General features: G+C 44.4%; 1 protein-coding gene across 1 annotated transcript; it reads right to left on the bottom strand.

Annotated features, from left to right (window-relative positions):
* Positions 1-17: 17 nt before the first annotated feature.
* itih5 (inter-alpha-trypsin inhibitor heavy chain 5) lies at positions 18-14,898 on the bottom strand. Its single transcript, XM_080492292.1, has 14 exons — positions 14,579-14,898; positions 14,443-14,487; positions 13,752-13,915; positions 12,939-13,040; positions 11,744-12,015; positions 11,042-11,205; positions 10,756-10,872; positions 8,761-8,932; positions 7,757-8,066; positions 5,314-5,975; positions 4,475-4,528; positions 2,853-2,969; positions 2,396-2,773; positions 18-1,347 (listed from the first exon to the last, which is right to left on the bottom strand). The coding sequence occupies exons 1-14, from the start codon at positions 14,690-14,692 to the stop codon at positions 1,088-1,090; spliced, it is 2,931 nt and encodes a 976-aa protein (XP_080348418.1). The 5' UTR covers positions 14,693-14,898; the 3' UTR covers positions 18-1,087.
* Between the last annotated feature and the right edge of the window lie 1,836 nt (positions 14,899-16,734).

Here is a 16,734-nt window from a genome sequence, read left to right as displayed (position 1 = left end):
TTTTTTTATTTTTTCTTGGTTGTAGCTTCTTGGCAATACGTCTTATGCTGCTGGAAAACCTTTTTAATTCCCTTTTTAACCCTTGGTTAATAACTTTAACTTCCTCATTTCTTCACTTTTTAGTTCATAAAGACCAAAGACATTAAAAGTTGTGTGATAAATTGACAATCGTTGGGTACGATTTTAAGACTTGATGGACAATTTCTGCTTCATGACCACGTTTCCCCTCTTTGCTTTCGCTCGTGTTGGTTTGAAATACGATGTCATGTTTAAAACCTGCACGTGAGTCATCATGGGGTCATTTTCTGGGCTGACTGCGGCCCTGAACTAAAATGTGTTTGACATCTCTGATCTAAAATGTCATCTTGTTTATCAGGAGCTGCACCACAGTGAGACGATCTGCGATATCGATCCCAGTTTAAACACCTAGTTTGTCTTTCGTAACTGGTTTTGTGATTTTTCAAGTGTCCCTCTGCGTGTGAAATTTTCTTCTTGTGTACCTTTAAATATCTTTAACATGGTCAAACAACATCGTGCCGACTCAAATCACGGAGTATAGATTCACAAGACAGTTGAGAAAACCTCTGGATTCGAGCTTTTCTGTGGGTTGTTTGCATGTTTTCCTCCAAAAACCTGCATCTCAGGTTAAACTGTGTCTCTAAAGGTGTTTGAGTGTCTGGTAAGCTCTTCATGTTGTGGCCTGCTTTCACCCATAGATCACCTCCATCGACCTCTGACCCTAAAATGCTTTACGCCACATAGAAGGTGGATATATTTAAAAAAAAACAAGAAAAAAAAAAAAACCCTGTGTTTTCCAGTGAGAACATAACAAAGATCAATTAAATTTGTGCACAAAATTGGGTTAAAAACATCAGTTTGAATGTTTTATTTACAAATACAAAATTATTGTTAAAAAAAAAAAAGCAATTGGAGAAATCGCATCATAAAACCATTTAATTTTAATTAGAAATAGTAAAAAAATATATTCAAAGAAAGGTGTATCTAGGCAGGAAGCTGGACTGACTGGGTGTGTGATAACAGTTTCCCGGTAAGCAGGATTTCGGTGGCACTTTGTTTCCCGCTCCTCTCACTCGCCGTTCGTCCCGCGCGGCGTCTCGCCCGTGTCGAACATGTGCGCCGCCACATAGTCCTCGTACCGTCCGTCTATCAGCTTGGCGGCGTTGTTGCGGGCGAACCAGCAGTCCACGCTCTGCGTGCCGCTGTAGATCCTCCGGCTCTTCTTCACCACCGGCACCGAGCGCTGCTTCACCTTCAGGATCTGCGACGGCTTCGCGCCGCCGTGTGGCGGGAGCTCGGCCAGGCCCACCTCCTCGTACAGGAACTGACCTAGAGCACAGTCATCAGGACTCAATCAAACCAGAAGCTGCTGCAGGAGACGGAGCACTCTCCTCGGCCTCGAGCTAAACTCTTCCTGTGTCACATGATTGACATTCTCTGGGACCTTCAGCGTGCATCTTTTTCCAAACCACCGCCACCTCATGGCTTTGATAGCAGCGTAAAGTTTCCATTGTTGCATCACAGATATGTTGTGACATCTGCTACTGAAACTGTGCGGTCACCAGTGAATAAAGTCCCTTTCACTAAATGATGCCTAAATAAAAAATGTTCCAGTTATTTTCAAAAGGACTTTAAAATCTTGGCTAAAAATTGCCTTTTAAAAAGGCACAAACTAAAATGGCAAATAGAAATTAGGGGGAACAAACTTCTAAAAAGCTTTAAAAACAAACTAAAATGACAAGGATTTCTAAAAGAAATAAAGAAAGGTGGGCAAAAACGTGCCAAACTTGGAAAAAAAAAGCCACAACGGTTAAAACTGTTAAAATGGCTGAATTGTCTAAGAAATGCTGAAAAAGAAGGTTGAAACCTCGAAAATGTCATGAAATGTTCATCATCCTAAATTGTAATCGAAACTTCACAGATGCAGCAAAAGACACGTATATCGTATCGTATATCAAAACTATATATGTAACTTCACCCTCATTTTAAAGGTTAAATGTTTTTTTAAGGCTCCACGTAAATAAGATTTGGTGGAAAGTGACAAAAACGTCTCTTTTGGTTCCACAGTGTGCAGAGTCCTGGTATAGAAGTATAGAATTCAGCTGAATTAGATTTCTTTCTCACCAAATACAGTACAGTTATTTCTAAAACTTTTAAAGCAAAAAATCCAGCAACAGTGGAAAGAAAAAAAAAAAACAACTCCCTTGTTACAGGAAGAAACCTGCAGAACCAGACGTGGAGGTGGAGACGTTCTACAATGTGGCGTTCAGTCGCACTTGAGATGAGAAGATAATCGAACCGTCCCCAGATGAGCCGATGATGTACTTCTCATCCATTCAGAGTTGGGGCGATTACAGGTCAGTCCTTGGTCACCTACCTATCAGGCCGTGGCAGTTGTGCGAAAGCCCCTTGCTGTTTCCGATGTAGAACCCCAGGTGGTCTCTCTGGTAAGGCGCCGGGTTCTTGTACTGATGCAGCAGGATGACGAAGGCGATGTTCCCGCCGACCGTCACGGTCACGTTGGACTCCCCCACGATGGCCACGGAGAGCTCGCCGCTGTCCACCGCCACCGTGGACTGGCAGGGCAGCACCATGCGGTCCCGTCCATCCAGGATCACCCTCTTGGGGGTCACCTCGATGTAGGCGCGTCTGGGTCGATCCACCACCACGATGATGGTGCTGAAGTAGGTGCGCTGCTGCTTGTGACTGCCCGCCGGAGCCGGGGCGCCGATGAGCTTCCCGTTGACCGTCACGCCTGAGGTCGGACACGCCACGCAGGTCAGAAGGTGGACGACACGCAGTCAGATGGAGTTAGAGGTCCTTTTGAGGCTCACCTGAGTACTTGTGGTCGGAGACGAGGCGGAGGACGTGTCCCGGCTCACCGTTGATGTTGAAGCACACGGTCAGTTTACTGAGAGGAATCTCCACCACAAAGTGAGGGTCGCCATCGGCTGGAAACAGACGGAAAACACGTCTTTACAAACAATTAGAGGCTTAAAGGGACTCCTTAAGGAGACTGATGGATCATTCAGAACGTAATACTAACGTCAAATAGTCGAAATAACTTTGGCTCTTTAAAAGGACATAGAGCAATTAGAGAGATTAACCCTCAGGTTAAAGTAGGGCTGGCAAACATTTTAGTTGAGAGGTCACATTCAGTCCAGTTTCATCATGGTGGGCCGGACCACTAAGACCGTGCTAAAAAAACCTTTAAATTTAAACTTTAAAGTTTGTCTTTTTTGTGGAGCAGAGTATACGCTGTGACAACGTTGATATTTTCACAAAATCTAACAATTACTGCAGAAAAGGACCGGACTGGAGCCTCTTGCGGGACGGTTTTTGGCCCACGGGTCTTATGTTTGACACCCCGGGATTAACCAGACTGAATTATTTGGACTTAAAAGAGTGTAAACGATGCAAAAAGGGTCGCCCGCGTGTAAAATATTGACCCCAAACTGTAGAAGAAAATAACTTTAAACTTATCTGTACATGCAGCAAGTAAATTTTACTTGATAAGAAATCTTGAAATAAGATTGTTCAATCTCAATAAAATATTCTAGTGTAATATGGATTAAAAACAAGTGCTTTTTAAACGAGACAAATTATGTCTAATGTGTAATAAAAAGAATATAAAACACTTGTAAATGTAGGATTTTGAATTACTTTTTCAGATAATCAGCTATTTTTACCCAACGCCTTGAAAAATGATGCTGAAACACAATGTGACTTGATTAACTGTGACTATCAGGACGTGTCCAGCTGGATCTTCTGTCACCGGCTCGGTGTCGCTCCACCCTCCAGCCCTGCCGTCAGCACCGACTCAGCTTTGTGATGAAGAGAAAAGACCCCGTTTGAGGAAACCTGTGTGGTCACACATGTTTACGATACGGCCGAGAGGTGGAGGTTTCTCTTTGCGAGTTCTGGCTGGAGCGTCGGTCCTCGGGCCGGTGAGAACCCGGGCTGAACATGAGAGGCGCTGGTGGAGTGACCCTAATGACGGGGTCATTAGTCCTCACTAACGTCCTTAGCTGGCTCCCCTCTCTTTACTGTAACACAAACATCCACCTCCCCGGCTCCTCCGCTCCATTAGCCGGCGGTTTCTGCCCGCAAACACGCACTCGCATGTTCAAAGGGCCACGTCGCGCCACCGCTGGTATTTCAATTAGACCCCTGCGTGTCGAGTTCCTCCTCGCAGGCAGGAATCCCTGAGACTTCCCTCCGTCTGAGCGACCGTCGTCGAGCGTCTGACCAACATCCAAATTACAGGCCGCTACTCGGAGCGCAGAGAGAGAGAGAGAGAGAGAGAGAGAGAGACTACTGTACATTCACCCCCTCCACGCTTTCAAGTTTTACTACGGAGCCTTGGAAGTGCCGCTGACTGCGATCATGCTCGAGGTTCAGATGACACTGGAAGGGGAAAAAACCTCCACATGAGGCGGAGGGACGGTGGAGTCACCTGATGTTTTGGAGACGGTGATGGATTTCTTGGCTGGTCTTCTCTCAACCTTTCCTGCACAGAGGAGAACAGAGCCACAGATTTACTATCGACTGTCTTCAAGTAACTCAAGAGCAGTGGAAGTACTTTCCTAGATACTGCAGGAAGATTTAGTTCATCCTTTATAAAGGATTGTGGGTTATTTTTTGGGGATCAGAGCCGCTGAAAATGCAACTCTTCTGAAACTCTGCAGTAAATAGTTGTTCAGCACAAACTCAGTAACTAAACAATCAGAACAACATTTCCTCCCAGTCCATTTTCTCCTGAGACTTGGTAGTTTTATTTTGACAGTCACCGTAATGACAATCCAACCTGGTCGTCTGTCCACTAGAATGTCCGCGTTCTACCATCGTTAATGTTTATAGCTTGTTGTTCTCTCCTGCATGTGTTTGTTGTCTCATTACAAAAAAACAAACAATGGCACCCACTAGTGGCCCCACATGAAAACGACATCCTTTTCAGTGCTTCTGCCGTTCACGACGGGACGTTGTTTTCAAAACGTCGCCGTGTAAACGTGAAACAGTTTTGAAACATTACGACGTTGTCGTGTCAACGGAGCCTGAATCTGAGGCCAAATTAGCTTTTTGATGCTTTTTGCAGCTTGAAGCTTGAGGAGCAACTCGTCCAATCAGCAGGTGTTTCTAAGAACTCCTTTGGTCATTTGTATAGCAAAAGCAGAAAGGAACGGTCTGATACAGGAGTCAAGGTTACGTGACCAATGGTATCTTCCAACTCTGCTTATGGGGACGACAGAACTCTTTGGCCGCCGTCGTAGAACCAAACCTCAGTCACAACCTCACCGACTGAGTTTCTCAAAGACGACGTCTGGCCGCTCGGCTGCCCGTCAGATTGTTTGTCCATGTCGTCGTCTGCATCGGCTGGCAGCTCGTTGGCGACCTCTTCAGGCGGGTTCGTTGGGGCCGGCGCCATGCTGCCGTCTGCCAGCACTTGGGGTTTCTCCACCTCCAGCTTGGTGAGCGGCGTGAGGAAGTGGTAGGTCAGAGACACGTTGGTGGTCTGCTGGACGTGCTCCTCCCTCTCCCTGCTGGTTTGGCTGCGGAGCCGCGACTTCAGCCCGTCCTTGACGCTCAGAAAACCCCAGAGACGTTCCACGAAGTCCTCGGCTATGGACGTCAGGGCGCTCCCCAGCACCTGGCTCACGCCCGAGGCCGGCCCCCCGGCTGCCATCGCCGCCGTGGCCGCCTTCACGTGCTTCTCAGTCTCGATCCGTCGGCGCCGCAGCGGCACGTCGGTCTCCAGGAGGATGTTCTTGTCGTTGTTGCTGGCGGTGACCTGGACGTGGAGCGACTCCGCCGTCCGGTCCGTCAGCTTCCCGGCGATGACGATCTCGGAGCCGTTGAAGTAGTTGGTGAAGAGATGCTGAGTGACGTACTGGACCGAGTCTTCGGTGTAGTTGATTCTGATGTCGGAGAGCAGAGGAGTTCCGATCTCATCGTAGAACCTGGAAGAAACCAAAACGGTGTTCAGTTTCAGCTTTCGGCGCAAAACTTTAATCGTTTGACTGAAAAGTCGAGAGAGGATCGGAAGCGGAATCCTCAAAGTTGACAGGACATTTCTTCCAAACTAACTAGTTCATGACTTGAAAAATAAATGATGTGACACTGAGATCAGTACTGCTTGTGAAGGATTTTTAGAATTGATGTGAATTTTTAAACTTAACCTAAAAAGGTTCTTGAAATTGCCTCGTCTCCAGCTAAATCATGAAATATGTGCAATTTTGGTCAGTTTGAAACTTTTCAGAAAGAAGTCATTATTAATAAATAACAAACACTGGTTTTATTGAGGTTGAGTGAAACGCCTGAGAGCACTGGCAAATCATTTACCACCTGAAACAAGATTTCTCAGGTTTACATGGAAAAATTTGATAAAAGCCTAAAAATAGGTGAATAACTGTTTTATTTAGGACATGAGCTTGAAAAAGTTTATGTTTTCTTTTTACTAAATTTCCAAACGGCCTTCAAATCACCAACCAGACTCACATTCGGTGTCTTTTTGTCAAATAATGACTGGGCCACTTGGACATTTCAACAAATCTGCTGTTTATCCAAAAAGTAACCTTCCGGCTGCATGTTGAAACCCTTTAAGACAAGCGTGTGTGTGTGTGTGTGTGTGTGTGTGTGTGTGTGTGTGTGTGTGTGTGTGTGTGTGTTAAGTTCTGGGCCGTGCCCTTGTTGTCACGCCGCGGTAAACCTCCTCACCTCTCCACCGGCTGTTTGCTCAGGCAGGACCGGGGCTATTATCTGCTAACCCCGGTTTCACACACACACACACACACACACACACACACACACACACACACACACACACACACACACACACACACACACACACACACACACACACACACACACACACACACACACACACACACACATTCCTGCCCGCTGAACAAACACCTTGTGTGTCTGAGTGCAGGAGAAATAAAGGAGAGAGGCTTGTGTATGATGGGTAAAAAAAAGCAGGTAAAGGAGAGAAAGAGTGTGTGTGTGTGTGTGTGTGTGTGTGTGTGTGTGTGTGTGTGTGTGTGTGTGTGTGTGTGTGTGTGTGTGTGTGTGTGTGTGTGTGTGTGTGTGTGTGTGTGTGTGTGTGTGTGTGTGTGTGTGTGTGTGTGTGTGTGTGTGTGTGTGTGTGTGTGTGTGGACTCTGATTAAAGACGTCTGTTGTCAGCACCGTCACATTTACAGTCTTGGTTCTCTCGTAGCTCGATGAGAGACGGACAGAGAAGCAGAATTAAAAACGCTCGTCGTCTCAGTCATTCCTTACTCTGTATGAAACTGATGAGTTTTTAGGTGGAATTTTCAAAGTAAGTTACTTCACCGTATTTTCCAGACCAAAGATCCCACTTGTACAAAGTCCAACATGATGAGAAAAAAAACTTTAATAGGACACATTTGTGTGTAAAGTGCATTCAGAACCGTCAGTGAATTTGTTTCTCAGCTTTTAATCGACGACTAGAATTCTTTGTAACTTTCATCACGGAAGCAGTTTCTCCGTTTTCCTTCATCAGTTTCTCACACACTCTGAATTCAGCATTAATGTAGATTGAAAGAGAGACATGCTTCTTGCTCTAAGTCCAATCCAGTAGTGACGGAGGTTACTGTAGCAGCTTTCTGTTGTCATCCAGTGACATCTAGTGGTCACAGATGGTATGCATGAGTATTCTTATTAGTATAGAAATCGCATGACCAGCCAACCAAAAAAAATGTTTGACGGCAGTCTTACCCTTTGAGCATGGCGCTGGCGTTGGCGTCCTCGCCGATGCGCCTCATCATCCCGCAGTTCTCCAGAGCCATGCGCTCCAGCAGCCGGTAGTCCACGTCGTTCCCGATGCCGATGGTGAAGATGCAGAACTTCTCCTGCACGGCCGAGCGAGTGTTTCCCAGGATGACCGGCGGCTGCTTCTCCCCCACCGTGGGCTGGCCGTCCGTCAGGAAGATGATGAGCGAGACGCTGTTGGGGTTGGTGCCGGGGCCCGACAGGTAGTCGCTGAGCAGCGAGGAGCCTGTCTGGATCGCCCCGTCAATGTTGGTGCCTGCAGGTCAGTGGAAGTTAGGACTCGTATCAACGTCCTTCAAATGTGGAAATACAGTCGTGATGTGAAAGTTTGACGTTTTTACTGCTCAGGGCTGAAATATAAAGAAACTACTATATACTACTTATATAAAGAAATCTACTTTAAATCTAACAAGCAGGCTGAGTTGTCCGATTTTTGTTGAGCATTAGTATACTCCAAAACTTCACAGAGCCCCGTTACTATTTCACTAAACTCCTGTCTACTGGAGGACGAGAGCCTCATTGATCCCTGAACATTTAATCCAGAAGGTTTACGTTTATCATCTCAGCTAAAGTGGCGAAAGTCTGAAATAAATGTTTATTAGAGTTTATTAAACTGACGTAGCTTCTTCCTCCTCTAACATCAGGATTCTAGAGTATCTTCCCCCACTAACATCCAGATTATAGAGCACCTTCCTCGTCTAACATCCAGATTATAGAGCATCTTCCTCGTCTAACGTCCAGATTATAGAGCATCTTCCTCCACTAAAATCCAGATTAGAGCGTCTTCTTCCAGCTAACTGAATTAGATTAATCCACTTTATCAGGTAATTTCCAGTGTAACCAGTTGTCTTTTGTTTTCACAAACTACGAAAGTAGCTGATACTTTAAAAGATTCCCCAACGATTACTTCCTAATCTTGAGTATCTCGCCTGACACTCGTCGCGTCTCACCTCCGTTGGCGGTCAGCCGGAGAATGAACCTCTTGGCGTCGCTCACGTTGTCCGCCGTGGCCTGCACCAGGCCCTCCGGCTTCCACACTTTGATCTTGTTGGAGAAGCTGATGAAGTTGAAGTGATCTTCGTAGCGCAGATCCCTCAGGATGGTGAACAGCGCCTCCTGCGTCTGGGAGAGTTTAGACAGAGAGAAATAATTCAGCGCACTGTGCGTCATCTTGAGACACACTAATGCTCATGTAGAGCATGTATTTGATCTCCGTCACTGTAAAGTTCATTGATCATTTGCCACACTGTGATCAGTTTACTGTCGACCATCAACATCTCAGCTGATCATTATGATATCATCAGAGAGTATCTAAAGTACTGCACACTTTGCACCAACTCGATATTTGCACTGATATGCTGTAACTCCCTGCACATCATTTAATCTACAGGATTATCGAGATTGTTACTGAGATTGTTACTTTGCAGAGTAATCTCCATTTCACTGTATTTTACACCACGAGGTTTATTAAAATTGGCTTTATTTTTGCGACATTTTCAGTAGTAATTGTTTGGTTTTACGAAACTATTGACATTTTTTTAATCGTATACTCTGTGCTACAACAAGGAAAAAAAATTTTTTTAATTTAAAGGCTGCTGTGGCACTATTTGACCAGTCCGGCCGTGTTTGACACATTTTACAAGTTCGTATCAGAACTAGAACTTGTCAAGTCAACAAATCATTATCATTCAAGAATAAAGAGTGAAAAAAGAAAAAAGAATAACAAGAAATACAAAGTTGTTACCATCGCAATGCAAATACACTGACTGTGGGTTATTATAGGAGGGAAAAAGTGATTTATTCTGCACAGATCAAGAGAGAAATGAGAAACAAAAGGATTAAAAGTGAACAGTGAGTGTGTTCATGACTTCTTTGTCGCAGTTTTCTGCCTTTTAAAAGTCAAAGTAGTGACTTCACCTCCTCCTGCCCCCTCCTGAGCGTGGGTGCGATATCTAATTTGTTGCTCGGGGGGGGGTTATAATGTCGATATGGGTCGCACGCAGCAGGGGTCAGAACCGCCGACTGACCCACACTTGAAGCCCTCCATTGTGAAGCCACGTCCAAACACACTTGTTGTTCTGTTCTGGCGGCTCGCCGGGGGCCGAGTCGGGCAGCGGGGAGAGGCGGGACGACGGGGGTCGAATGGAGAAAGAGTTCCATTACCCCAGAGAAAGTGACCTTCCTCCCTCACAGCGCGGCCTTGTGCTGCGTGTTTCCACTTCTTCTCCACTCAAAGATCTGTTTTTCACTTCTCTGCTCGGCAGCTGCTGCAGAGATCGACCCGGGAGTCTGGCCCGCAGGATTATCCTGCTCACTCTGTCCGAGGAAAAGGTCTGCTGTTGATATTCCACGAGTGGGAGTGAGGAGGAGGAGGTGGAGGATTATGTTTCTTCTACAGGGCTGCTATTGGAATTCCTTCAGAAAAAAGGGGGGAAATGACTTTAGACTGTCCCCAAAACGTGATGTGAGTTCCTCTCCTGGGAGAAGAGTTCAGAAAGAGGTTTAATGTCCTGCTTCTTCTCTGGAAAGGTTGTTACAGGAGATACGAGCGGCTCCCATCAGGGTCAAAATCTAATCTCAAGATGAGGAATTTGGAGAAAAGAAATTAAAAACGACAGATCAACTCCGCCTGTGGGGTTTCTTTTCCCCCAATGAAAACGGAAGACTAGTTTAATAAGTGTGGAGACAATTATCTGATATTAAACCAAATATCATAGAGCTTCTTCCTCCTCTAATGCTCAGATTTTACAGCATCAAATAACTAATATTTCCGGTAACTTCGCTGTCTTAAATCCTGGTTCTAGTTTCTTCCTGGTAAAATGTTTGTTTTTTTTCTCACTCCACTTGTGGGACTGTTCTGACTGTGTCTTTCTGATTTGTTTGACCTTTTTTTCCTGATGGAGTGAAGAATCAAACGCATCCGGTTAAACTTTTTTCTGTTTTACCTGTTTGATCTTGGTTCCCATCATGGAGCCGCTGGTGTCGATCACAAACACAACGTTCTTGGGCACGACGGGCAAATCTTTAGGGGCGAAGTAGTGGACAAAATGTCCATTTAAAACCTGGGAGAGAGAGAGAGAGAGGTAGAGGGAGGTGCGGGACAGTTGCAGAGCTATAAATGTCTGACAGGTGGGCTCACTGAAGCGTGTGAAGCTTGATGGAAACTCCACATTCCGAGTATCACAACTGTTCCCTCAGAGCGTCTCTTTGACATCGCGGCTTCACTCTCACCTGGATGTCCCCGATGCCCATGTCCCTCTGCACGTCGTAGCGGATCACGAAGTCTCCCAGCACGCCGCTGGTGGTGATCTTGGCCTGCTGCACGATGTTGGGGCTGAAGGTGATCCTGCACACGTTCTTCTCGTTCTTGATGACGGTGGTGACGGGAAGCCTGGCTGCAGCACAAAGACAGGAAGTGTGTCGCGTTCAAGCTGGACGGAGATCAAACAGGAGCCGCCGTGACCTGATTCCACCTGGAGCCAGGACAGCAGCCAGGTTGTTTGGTTTGTTTGGTTTGGTTTTATGAAATTAGGCGAAGAGAAACACCAGTTAAAGTTCAGTATCTTTAATAATTCTCCTCAGTAACTGAACTTTAATATGTTTGGTTCTGGTTCTGCAGCATGAGAAGTTCACCAGACATTCAACTAGTCATACTAAACTAATTCCTGCCATGAAGAAATCAAATCATTGAGAAAAGATGAAATCTCTCTCTCTCTCTCTCTCTCTCTATATATATATGTGTGTTTGTGTTGTGTGTGCGTGTATATATGTATATGTTTATTTATGTGAAGTCCATTTACCAGCCATCTTTTTCTCTCCAGTATCTCTGAAAGTTCTGAGCCTCCATCACACCTGCTGAATGTTGGTGAAATCTGACTTTAACGCAACACGTTTCTCCCGATGGAACCGTCCCTCAGCTCTGCATCCACCAACCTGCTGCTGACTTGGCGGCGCCGGATGCGGTTGCACCGTTGCTCCTCCCGTTGCGGAGCGGCAGCACCTCCAGGTCGGTGATGGCCGAGTGGTCCACGATGGTGACCTCCAGGCTGAGGCGGCTGACCAGCTGCAGCGGCCGCAGGCCGGTCACGTGCTCGTAGCGGCCCAGGCGGCGCTGCAGGAGCTGCTCGTAGGTGAGCAGGAAGACGGCGCGGTTCCGCCCCGGGATGCTCGCCTCCATCCTGAACACCTCCACCTCGGCCTCCGGGCTGCAGGGGGACGAGGGAAACTGCTGATGCTGTTGACCGACTGGTCGATACAGACACTTAAAAACAATACAGGGATTACCTGGCCAAGTTTTTAGTTCCCTCTAATCTGGAAGGTAATCTCACGAGCTGTGAAAAGTTAATTCCCTCCAGAGGCGCTAATTTATGGGATAAATCTGGTGGAGTACAGAAATACTGATTTTATTTGGCATAGATGCTTAAACGTGCATGAGGTTTGATTGAAAATAATCCATCTGCTTTTCCATTTGCGTTTTTCACTATTTTAAATCTGATTTCATTGATTAGCGTATTAAAAATAAAATCTTCAACAGAGTAACTGAAAGTCATATTGGTGGTGGGAAGATGTGCCATCATTAAATAAAGAGCTTAAATCCCCTCAAAATAAGACTAAAATTGTGTTTTAAATAGTAAGAAAATGTGCTTTTTGTGTCAAAATGTAAGTGATAGAAGCCAAAAATGTTTTTTCACAATAAACACAGTCGAGATTCATGAAAACTACTTGAGTACATTTATACTGACTGATTGGAAAAATACAGGAATGTTGGATGTAAGTTGGAGGATGAGTGAAGAGTTGGAGCGGTGCAGTGAATGATGCAAGTTGTGATTTCATCTCTCTGACACAGAGCTCATCTTAGTTCCTCTGAATCATTATAAATCTCACTGAACGAGGCCTGGAAACCTCCTGCAGTCGCTGCTGAGGGTTTTTAACGCGACGAGCCAGTCGGCTTCAGACGCTGCCCTATCGATCTGTGTTTGCACAACAGAAAACCTTAGAGGGAGCCAGTGTGTAATTAGGGGGCGATGCCTGAGACTGCACACACACACACACACACACACACACACACACACACACACACACACACACACACACACACACACACACACACACACACACACACTGTTACCTTGCACCACCTGCCTCTTTGTTCCTCTGCTGGCCGTTCTCCTGTTTGACCCTCCTCTGCTTGGGCCTGACCTCGCTCTGGTAGACACGCCCTCCGACGATCCTGGTTCATGGGGTCAAAGGTGACGGATTAGAGCGTATTCAGGACCACCTATTGTCACTCTTCATCTACCCCCCCCCCCCCCCCCCCTCTCCTCCTCCCTCCATCCCGGACAAAGCGTAGAATTTGTCCTGTTGTTGCACATTTATGGTTACCAGTGTGTGTTTCCACGTCTCAATTGCAGTATAAAAGTTGTCTACTTGCTCCATAGCAACTGGGCCATCATAAATCCTTAAAGCCATTAAATCCTGTTGCAGCCCTCCTTCAAATACCACACAAATCCACTTAAACTGCATATGTTTACCTGCAAATTAGTTACAAATTGCTTTTTTTTGTAAAAAAAAAAAAGAAAAACACCCAATAAGACCTGACTTGATGCTTCATGCCATTTTGTTTGAGTTCTTACTGATTTTATACTGTATTTTTGGTGTTGTAATGTTGAAATATAAACTAAATTGGTGATTATTATAGACATTCTGTTTCACAATTGAAGGTAAAGATCTAACTGGAGTCCTCAGATAAACCTGAGAGGCTAAATACAGAAATAAAGATAATCTAAAAAAATAATGACTTAAATGTTTTGATTCTGTTCTTTTTCTTCCTAAATCATGATTATATTCCTAATAAGAGTTTGAATGTTCTGTAATGGATTCAGCTTCAGGTTCCAAGGCCCATCTTCTCCCCACTTGTTGCTGCTGTTTGGGGGATTCTTACATGGTGAAGTTGGAGACGTATGCGTCGGCGGGGATCGGGAAGTGGAAGACGCCGGTGGAGGCGGCGGAGTGCCGGTTGAGCATGGCGCAGTACACCGCGGTGAAAGCGTAGCGGGAGATGATGGTGGTTTTGATGGAGAGCTCCTGGATGTGAGGTTTGGTTTCCTGCGGATTATAGTGATAAAACCCACCAAGGCTGCATTTATCAACACTCTAAATATAACTTCGGAGGATGAGATGCGCCTCTGGCACCGGTTTTACGCAGCGCCGCTGTGCGCACGGATGATTTCGTGATTTGACCCAAATGACTCATTCAAAACACAAAAAGCTGGACTCGTCCGCGGATACAATAAATCAGCAGCCAGAGGAATTTGTTCCCATGAGCGCATTACGGATACGTACACGGGCACATCTGCGCGTTTGGCAGATCTCCTGTGCGTCACGCCCAAAAGAGCGCACGAATTCATAATGACAAAATCAACTTTTATTAACACAAACTAGGTCAAGCATTCAAAGCTGACGTATTTTCTACATTTAAATGATATTTTCTTTAAATTTCCAATCACGTCCTTAACAATTGCTTCAAATATTTGATTCCAAACGATCAATTCCACTAAAATAACAAACATTTGTACAAATAAATTCACGCCGAAGTCAATCTCTTACTCTGAACTAAACATTAAATCGATTACCTTGGATAGTATCGTCTTCACCTGCCGTGGGACCCTTCGCGGAGCCTGCAGAGACAAACGTGACAATAATAACTTTATCCAATCGGCTGAATGCGGCAAATCATCAAAAATAGAATCAAATAAAATAAAATCGTACAATGTCCAAATCGAAGTCTGTCAAATCAAAGTCAATGTCATCTTCTACCAGGGAATCCTCCAGCTGCCCCAAAGCGCCCAAACTGAAAGCCACCAGCAGAGTCCACAGCAGCATCTTGTAGTTTGTTTTTCTCAATTTAAACTCCTTAAACAGTTAAATTGGACATGTTTTTATTTCTTTTCTTTTCCAGCGTGCAGCTTCTCCGAGTCTGAATCTAGATTCTGTGTCCTGGTCAGAGTGACCAAACTCACTGTGGTGGAGGAAAAGCACGCCCACCCACTGGAGGAGAGAGATGGAGGGTTTTCAGCCCTGAGAAAGAGAGAGAGGGGCAATTTAGGCCCCAGCTGCTGCCTTCAGGGACTGTCGGACTTTTCACAAAACGCCCTTTAACTCAAGTGTGTCAAACACATTTGTGTTCTGGAGCCGCATACAGAACAATTCCATCTCGAGCGGAAAAACAGTGACATAATAACCTTTGAATTGACAATGTTCTTTGTTGTAGCGTGGGGTTTAGGTGATGAAAAATGACTACAATATCAACGTAAAGACAATTTTAATGAGACTTTCTGGTGCGAAATCAACTTCAACTTTATAAGTTTCCCTTTGAAGGGCGATTTTTTTATCCAGCAGTTACAAGAATGTAAAGAATAAAACAGAGATAATAAACAGAGATCACACACAAACATAAAAGAAGCAGCAATCTTGGTCATTTATTCAGGCGTAGTTCAGTGCAACAGCAGCATCACGACAAGATAGAGTAAGAAAATGAAAATACAGCAGCAAACAGGAGAAATGTGCAGCAGAATATATGATAAAGCAAAAACACAGTTCGTCGCTGCCTCCCCTGCAGCGTTTATAACTCAGATGGAGGCAGGCACAAAGGACTACTTTATAGAACTGTACACAGCTTTGGCCCACGGGCCTCATGTTTGACGAGCCCGTTTTAAACGTTTTGGATACTTAAGATGCCAAAACAATGCAACATTTCTTAATCTTTTATTTGGAATTCCCTTTCATACAGTTTTAGTTCTAAAATGATAAACAGAATAAGGTTAAAATGGTTTAAAGTTTAAAAATGTGTTCTGTTTATTCACTCTGCTTGTATGTTTTTAATAATTAATCATAACTTTTATACATTTTATGGCCCCTCCATGTTGTTGAAAAAGTAATTCAATTACCTTTTAACTGCATTCGATTGCATTGTGAGCAGGATGATTTCCAAGTGTCTAAAAAAAGAAAAGAAAAGTAGGAATAAAGAATCTCCTTCAAAAGAATATACTTACTGACAAGAGAAATACGGATAAATGGTGTTGAAGTGCATGGATGTCCTCCATAATGACTCATGATTATATCAAGTACTGAAGGAAATTACACAGTGCAAATAGTATTTAACTGCTTTCGTGGAACTCGGTGAAACTTTTGGAAATGAAAGGTTTCTATCATTGGGAGGATACCTGTGTCAGCGGAGGATATTTAAAAACCTAAAGTCAGATTTTTACTTAGAAATCTTCAAAAATGTTCAAACATGAGCTATTTGTGCAGAATTAACGCAAATATGATCAAATGTATTAAGTATCAGTTGGAAAATGGACATTCTGTCTTATTCCAGCTTGATTTTCAGATGCAGGTGCACTTTTCCAAAGCAGTGGGCTAAAACACAACACAGCCTCCATTATTCTGAGAAGTATTCAGCTGCAGAACAGTTGCAATTTTACAAATTCTACAAATCCTACATATAAAACACAAACCTATTCAGCAGATATTCAGTGGCTGTCATCAATGTGTCATTGTGAGGTGGAGCAACAGGAAGAAATCTGGAAGCTAAAAGGGTTAAGTAGAGTTAAACTGTATCCTTGAAAGAAAAAAAAGACTCTTGACTACCAAATTATACTTTAAAACTGGAGTGATTCGAGTATTTATTTCACTACTGAGTTTTAGAACCAGTAAAAACTCATTAAGTTCATCTCCATATGACTTTAAAAAAAATAAAGCTAGTTCAAAAGTACAAATAGAATATTCTAACGAGGCGGTTTCCCCTTTTTAATCACAGTCTTCACTTTGCTGACATCTTGTGGCCAAAATGCAACATTACATATCGCTCATGCAAACCTAAAACAGAGTTCTGTATTTAAATGTTCATATTCATGTAATTCTGG

This window comes from Lipophrys pholis (genome assembly GCF_963383615.2).
Source record: "Lipophrys pholis genome assembly, chromosome: 22".
Taxonomy (NCBI): domain Eukaryota; kingdom Metazoa; phylum Chordata; class Actinopteri; order Blenniiformes; family Blenniidae; genus Lipophrys; species Lipophrys pholis.
Note: the sequence above shows the minus strand (reverse complement) of the source record. Positions and strands in the feature narration are given on the sequence as shown.